Here is an 8,267-nt window from a genome sequence, read left to right as displayed (position 1 = left end):
CCCAGCACTGACTTCTGATCTATGGATGCCAATGATATAGGATGCTAAAAAGACACTGAAAAACTCAAAGAAGGGGAAAACTACTAACTGACCCACTCTCCTGAGCAATGTATAGATCCTACACGGAGACCCAGATGCATCTTCATGAAATCCTACAGAAGGAGTGTACATGAAACCCCCTCATTTAAATGTCACCAACACACACACCCTTCTGAGAATTCCAGCACTGCTAACTTTCTACAGTCTTGACTCTTGCAATACAGTAAAAAGCCATCTTACTGACCATAATTGTTTATATTTGTATATATACCTTATTCAGTTTGCAAATTAAACATGCTAACTTCATGTGCTGTGCTACCCATGTGCTAATGTTGGAATTATACACTCTAGTAAGAAGACCTATGTGATGTGCTTTCTCCTGAACTCTTAGTTTTAATAAACAAATTTACCATAATAAATACAAAATATATCCCTTTCTAAACAGAAGCTTCCAGATACCTTCTGCAACAGAAGATTCCAAGAGTTTTTAAGAGTAAACAGGCTCTCATGAGAACAGGAAACACTCCCTTTGACATATAATCATACAAGCCAGTTTCTTTCTCTCATCTCATCTCATGATACAAAAGGCACTTTGCAAAAGCAGTTTACTACACTAAGAAGAAATACTGGCAAAATAATTAATTGCTACCTGTCTTGCATTTCTAGAAGAAATTTCTACAAGATATAACTAGCAGCATGTAACCAAACAATTCTCCACTGATTACCAGCAGGACCTAGAGGTTTTAAGAAATATTCTGATTTATTTTCTTTAAGCCTGTTCTTTATGATTATTTCTAAACATAGTAGATGTGAAAGAAAGAAGAAAAGATACACAAAGCTGAACAATGGAATAATAAGCCTGTGATTAACTAGGCAACTTGAAAGTGAATCCATAGGAGGAGAGCATTATGTCATCCTAAATACGTTGATCTAAACAGTCGATTCTTTTTAACTTTAAGTATCCTATTTACACCACTTCGCAGATACGGTTTAAGGCATTTTATTCAGCATTAGTGGCTCTCCATTTTTGTGTTAAAATGAATGAGACATTTCAGAAACATTTTTTTTAAAGTATTTCCACAGGTATGTGAAGCTACATAAGTTTTTATACGCTATATTTTCTTATAATATGCCACAGAGACGGCCACTCACTATACCGTGGCACTTGATATAGAAGTAATAAAATATCTTTCAGTTGCAAGGCTCAATGTCAAATACAATACAAATCCAAAAGGCAAACTGTTCCCCAGGTAGTAAAAAGCTGTAGATAACTCTTAACAAGTGACAAACTAATTCAAGCATCTAATCTTAATTTGGTGTGAAACCCACCTCTGTAATACAATCAACAGATTTTGCCTTTACTGTAGTTGTGACTGAAGTCAATGGCCTTAAAATGTTTTCACCTCTCAGAAGTTAAGACTGAAGCAAAAACGTCTGTTTAAGCAAAATCTTTACATCATAATAACTAACCCAAATCTGTTACTCTTTAAAACACACAAATAAGTCTCAGTAATTTGAAGAGCTGCCTACCAGCAAGAAATTCACACTCTTGAGGCAGAAGCACCAAGAACAACATAGTAGTTCCAAAGACAAGTCAGACCTAGACATGCCCAAGACAAGAAACAAGACAGCCCTGTCCTTCAGCTGGGCACACTTGCAGTCTTGGATTTGGACATTGGATTTGTCAGAGGATTAACTCCACAGAAGTGAATTACGAACCCTTCAATACTCAGGATACACTGTAACAAGTAAATCAAACACTGCACTCACATTCCTATTTTGGCCATTGTGGCAGATGCACCCACCCTACTAAAAACCTGAGAAAGACCTGAGAAAGACCCAACAAAGATAGTGCTAAAGTTTCTGGCCCTGCTGGCGCCAGGACTGCCTCCCCCCTCACAGCTCATGTCTGGTCCACACAGTGGGGGTCAAAGGCGGGAAAATTGGGGTCCTCAGCCAACAGGGGCTGACACGACCATGTATTGACCACAGATCAGATTCGACCAGGGTATAAATGGGGCCCCGCCAGAGGACTCATTGGAGTCGGTCCTCCTCGGAGCAGCGGGTCTGCAGTCGGGGACTCTCCTCTTGAGTTGGGACGCCACTTAAGGTAACTTCTCGAGATTGAGAGCCCTCCCTTTTTGGTGAGTGAGCGAGTGCACATTTTGGATCGTTTGGCCAAAAACTTAAGAATTCTTAACTCAGCCGTGTCTGGTAATATTCCCAACCAGCATATCGAACCTGTATTTGTTGAATGTCAGTGGAACGTTGTTTTGGTGAATGAAGTTTTGTCTGCTTCATTTCAGTTGCAGATTAAAGCTTGTTTGAGTTCATTATTTGTGTGCGTGTAGCCATTTTGGTGCAATTCCGTGACAGCCATCAATTGTTTTTTTATAAATTACACTTTCCTTGCAAATTCAGTAGTGGTTCAAATACTAAATTGATGTTTGTTAGTATGTAAATATAGGATGTTAAGATCCTGGTCTTAACAGCTAGTACTACAATAAATAGTTTTGTGGATTTAGATTTTTTTTCTTCTGTGCTGTTGGACATTAAAATTTTATATAGAACACTTACCTTGTCCTTCTAGTTCTAGACTAAATACACCAGTAGTCCCAGCATAACACAGACCACTTGAAAACATAAAACAAAGCTTCACTTTTAGTATCACGACTGCATCACTTGTGCCATTAACACAATGGGAACTGGAGAGAAACTAGAAACTTAGTAATAGGTTTAGCAATACAGTTAATAGAAAGTGGCATCCTGTTTCCACAGAGGATGCAATTTTGGACATCTTTTAATATAGAATTAGATCAACTTTAACTGCTTTTAAAAACTGTCCTCCATTTCTTAACTTATGTACACTACAAGACTTATGTAACACAAAAAGCAGTCAACCAATGTTTTTTCCCTTTAAGGTATCATAAGACAACTGTTGTGATTCTCTATACTGTCTCAAAAATAAATAAAAGAGATGGAGAAGCATTACATTTGATATAAACCAAGTCATACAGTACCACAGAATGGCCTTTGTGAGATGAAAGGGTTAATCACTGCTTTCAATTATGCCCAAGTAACTTTAATGAGAGTGAATACTGCAGCAACAGCTATAAACACAATGACCACATTAGCAGAACACCAGTTATGAAACCCCTGCCAACAGAGCTTGTTCAGGGTTTGGTTTTGTTTTGTTTTAATCAAGATGTGAAGAAGTTACCAAGTTCTGCTGCTTGGGGTATTTGCAGAGCCCTGCAAAAAATCTGTAAGACTAGGCAGCTTTAAAGACTGTAACATGCAGCAGTAACCATGACAATAAGAAAAATGCTTTGCCTAATCTTTTTTCTTTCAGATTACAAGACTTCCAAATACTGGTGTTTTTCCACTGCATTACAACTTTTGTTTGTCTCTCTCTGTGAATCCAGGCCTCCAATCCTTGTAAACCTGAAACTTCTGACAGAGTGAACAGCAATTTGGGGTCCACAAGTAACACAAAGTGAGTCCTCACCAGTCCACCAGCATCTTAAGTGACCGTGGTAGGATGCTCATCACTTGTTGGCAACTATGTCTTCTTTCATTGTTGACAGAACAGGTATCAAATAATTACTACATTTTTAAGACAATTACTTTGCAAGTAAATGGGGAATTTGAAAAATAACAGAAAGGCAGAGCGTACATAGGGTATTCCTAAGTAGATCATAAAACTGGTGAGGTAGGTTGAATTTGGCCCTCAGCAGGCTCACCGTAAACTTTAAGAAAAGAGCCTGGAACTCCTGTGCATTGATTTTGTCTTGGTTTAGTATTAAGTTGGAGGTTTCAAGCAATAAAAAATAAAATAAATATTCTTCAGAAAATAATCTTTGTTCTCTACTATTCCTCCAACAGTCTTGCTCACCAAACTAGGATAATGCTTTCAGAAGATGTATGTGATTTGGAACTGAAGCCAGATTTTGAAAAGTGACTAAAGGGCTGATTTTCAAAGGTATTAAGATACCGAAAGATGCATTAAGCACTTAGAATTCTTAAAACTGTCCGGGCATCTAACGCCTATTTAAATCACTTAGTCCTTTCTGAAAATCCCAATGGGCAGTTATGTACATTTTATGTGTCTATATGCTTTTGAAAATCTGTACCATTAAATACTTAACAACCTAAGTCCTTCTGGCTTTTAATGAGACTTAGGGTCCTAAAAAGTGTAAGTACTTCTCAAAATTGGTCAATACACTCTCTCTGGTCTTTTCTTCTTTCTCTTAAAGAGCAATCTACTAATGCTTATCCATAGCATGTCAGTTAACTACAGCTTCAGCACCATCAGACTGACACATTATACTGGGCACATTCCATTTTTATGTAACTAAACACACAAGTTCTGAGTGCAGACTGCATACTTGTAAGACTTTCTGAAACAGGAAATCAATTCCAACTTTCAAACCCTGTCAATACCTAAAATTCATTTTTTCAATAATTATGATCCAAACTGAGTGTAATTTAGGCTGACAGAATACAAACACATACAAGCATATATTAATTACTGAGCAACATATTCAAGCTACTACAAACAAGTTCTGAAAGACAGCCACACAGCAAGAAAATATATTCCAGAGAAAAAAAAACAGAAAAAGAAGGAAGTTGTGAATAGGCTCTTTAAACAGGCAGCAGTTCCAGAAAAGAAGACAAGCATTAATTCTGAAATTTCTTTTTTAAAGAAAAACGTATGAAACTATAAAGCATTCCCTTATGCAAACATTTGAAAGATTTATCTTCTGATCTTCTTTAATGTCAATGGGAGGTAACTTGCACTGACCACTTTCCCAAAAAGGAACTGATTTGTAAATTAGGAACGCGGGGAATCAGATTGCCACCTACAGGAAAATTTAGCATTTATTGTCAAGAATGACTCAAAAGAATACAAATTGCCATCCTGCCAAGCACTCTTTCAGGTTTAATTATTCTTTCAAAACCAATTAATCTTTTATTTTTGTGCAACTACATCATGAACCTCCCAACACTAGAAAACCATTAACATTTCTTTTTGTTTAAGAGATTATTGCTTGAAAGTTCCATAGTTCAGCTACAAAGCAGCAGACTGTAATCATGTTTCAGTTAAAGAATTGTAAGTCTGCTTACCCGATACAATTGGTGCCAGCCTGAATATGTCTGATAGTCTGCTGTTAACTGGTTCATAAGGGGAATCTTCAAGCAAGTCATTTCCTAAAGACAAAAAAAATAAATATTTTTTTTAAATATAAGAATTCAGGATAAGATTCAGTTGTTTACTTTTACTTTGAAATTAAGCTACTGTGTAACTGCAGAAGGCATGTCCCTCTAATTTGTTTGGCTATTTCTTCGCCAAGCATTATCTGTAAAAACACCTGAAAGCAGCAAGTTGTCTGTCCCTGTCAGTAGTTCTTTTCCCTCCTTCCTCTATGGGTAAGGTCATAATTTGCAGAGACAGTGCGTGACATCACAGGGACTGTCCCATCCCACGCCAGCAGGAGAGAAGCTGTAGCAGGGATGTTCCTCGTCATTCGCCCTAACAGCAGAGCTTTTTTTTCCTCAGAGGAGCAGCCCAGCTAACAGCCAAAAACCTAGCATCTTTGGAATAAAACAATACTAACAAGATGCTGTCTGAAGGGAAACTTTTTATGATGCAGAAAATGAGAGTGGTGTAATTTATTACAAAAGCTAGAACAAAAACATGTAGAGACTCATTAAAACATTCCAGTTGCTGCTTGGATAAATGAACAGAAAGGGATGAGTTCCTTTTTGCAGAAGCAGCTACAGAACAGTTAAATGGGGACCACACTGCAGTGAAAGATGACATCTTCAACCTCAGGGCCAGAGTAAAAGGGGCTAAAAATGATACATCTCTTTGAAGGACCTGACTGTTCTCAGTAGACTATGGGAAATTTGCCAGTGACATCAAGAACAGAAGTCCCAAGTCAATCACTGTCACATCCTTTCTAACTGGCACTTCTACATGCTCTGGGAAGCATAACCTTCTTTTTTCTTCCTCAGTATGCACATGAAATATTGCTAGTAAATACAGGAAAGGAAAGAATAAACTTTTCCTTAAAACAACGCTCCTCTTCATATTACATTTAACTTTCAGCAAAGAGCTAAGAAACTAGTTCCAGTGTCTTGGGATCCTTTTAGGAGTCCTAATTAAAGGAGTTTAAATATTAATAGGAAAATGTCTCCAAATGATTGTTTTTGTAGCTTCTGCACTTGCTAGTGCCCTTATCTTTTGACTCTGGTTTAGAAAGGTCAGCTGAGTCCCCCGGAGGAAACCCTCATTGTGGATTTCCCAACAACAGGAGAGGGAGCAGCAGCTGTTCTTGAGTCGGATGAAAGGTCCTCAGTTTGCAGCTGAAGAGCACAGTGTGAATTACAGGGTCAGACCCTGGTTTAGCCTCAGTGGCGGTAGCTATCTGCAGATGTGAGAGGCTGCAAAAATCACACACTGCTCTGGGGGAGTGTAACGTTTCTGTGTTTTGCAACGTACCCTGTAAGCTCTGGTACATGCTCCAGTAAATGCGCAGGCAGTTTTTCTCCTTCTTCATGCCCCTCTTACAGCGGCAGTTGTACAGAGATTTCTGCTTGAGAGCTTCCATGGCGCTTTTGCATTCGTCCTTTGCCTCTAGGCCTGTCGCCCGGCTGAAGTTGCTCTCTTTGCCGGCTACACACTGCCTCAGCGTCCTGTATTTAGTACTACAGCTCTGCTCCTTCAGACACTGATCGCTGGCTTTCACACAGTCAAGACGGTCCCCTCCAGGCAGCCCGCTCACTTCTGCGGACAGAAGTACATCTAGAGAGAGGAGACACAAACCAACAAAACTCTTATCGAGGGACAAGGCTGATTTAACTTGGGCTCCAAAGCAGGCATTTGGGAAGCACAAGGGACCTCCTCATGCAGCCAGCCCCATGAGCAGCACCTTGCAAACCGCCGGGCTACACACCACACGTGAAAATGCACATGGGGTTTTCATGGTCGTAGATCCACTTTTGTGGGAGTCCAAGGAAACAGTGCATTTTAACTCTGCTGGTTGATTTATGACAACACAAAAAGGAAAGAAAACCCACAGGGGTTAGTGTGCCTGACAAAACAAGCACTCGCTATGCCTTGGTTCCACTTTATTGAAACAAATAACCTTCCCATTCGAGTGTTTAATTAATGGGTTAAATATTCGGCCTCACTTTCTGCAAGAGCTTTGCTGTAATTCCAATTACATCCACGAACAACCCGCTCAGAGAGATAAGTATCCTCACTTGATATTAGCCTCTTTTTGCGTCAGTCACTTTTTAAATGCTGTACACATTTTTGCTTATTCTACATGTATAAAGGTAGAATTTATGACTCCCTCCCTCCATTTCTCTCCACGTATGATGCTTTTGCAGGAGAACAAAGCAAACTGTATTAACTCTCTCCTCTCCGTCATGCCCCTGTCACGGTCCCTCAGACACACGCAGATGGAAACGCAAACATCTCCTGTGGAAAGGAATCCAGTTTGGGCTGCAAACCACTCGCAGTCGGGCAGGCTGCCAGGCTCAGGTGAAGATGTAATCCTTCAGCTGGCTCTTGTCACCCCCTCCGACACACACACACCCTCCCCATGCAGCCTTATTTTATTAAAATGAAAAGTTTCCCTGTAACTTGTGAGAACCCAATTTAACAAGAGGCTACACAGGCAAGTACCTAAGTCTGTAATCTCCCAGAGCTTTAAACCTAGACCAGGATAACTGATGCGAGTCAGAGCTATAAAAACTACTGGAAACTTCACTGGTCTGCCTAAACAATAGACTGACAACCGTCAGGCATCCAAGCCCATAAACCCTATGCTTTGCTTTATGAAGCGATGTACAGAGAGAAATCAGACGCCAGCAACTTACCCACTAAGGGCAAAGCGAAGTACAAGATAGCGAGAAACATCTTGCCGTCTTCGGATGGTTTCCCCAAACGAGCTGATGTGCCACGACAAAGAGGATCAGCATGTAGATATTCCAAAACCACCGAGGTCCAAAGACTCCAAGTTCAGATCCATTGAATTCAAAGGAGGGAAAAAAAAACAACCCAAACCCTCTCTCCTCTTCACCGCTACCACCACCAGCGGCAGAAGCAGCGACGCAAACGCCGAGCTTTTTTCCCTTAGATTTCAGGTCTGAGCAACCTGAAAACACCAGCGCTGACTTCAGTGCGGGAGGCGCACGCACGGGTTTATGTGTGTGCA

At 40.0% G+C, this 8,267-nt stretch overlaps 1 protein-coding gene across 1 annotated transcript; it reads right to left on the bottom strand.

Annotated features, from left to right (window-relative positions):
- Positions 1-5,166: 5,166 nt before the first annotated feature.
- Positions 5,167-8,265, bottom strand: LOC104537053 (GDNF family receptor alpha-1; the record flags this gene model as incomplete). Its single annotated transcript, XM_010179830.1, has 3 exons — positions 7,930-8,265; positions 6,545-6,847; positions 5,167-5,250 (listed from the first exon to the last, which is right to left on the bottom strand). Coding segments are annotated over exons 1-3 (427 nt in total), but the record flags the coding sequence as incomplete, so codon positions are not given.
- Positions 8,266-8,267: the final 2 nt, after the last annotated feature.

Source organism: Mesitornis unicolor, unplaced genomic scaffold (assembly GCF_000695765.1).
Source record: "Mesitornis unicolor isolate BGI_N332 unplaced genomic scaffold, ASM69576v1 scaffold51942, whole genome shotgun sequence".
Taxonomy (NCBI): Eukaryota; Metazoa; Chordata; class Aves; order Mesitornithiformes; family Mesitornithidae; genus Mesitornis; species Mesitornis unicolor.
The sequence above is the reverse complement of the archived record's forward strand: the minus strand, read 5'-3'. Positions and strand labels throughout refer to the sequence as shown.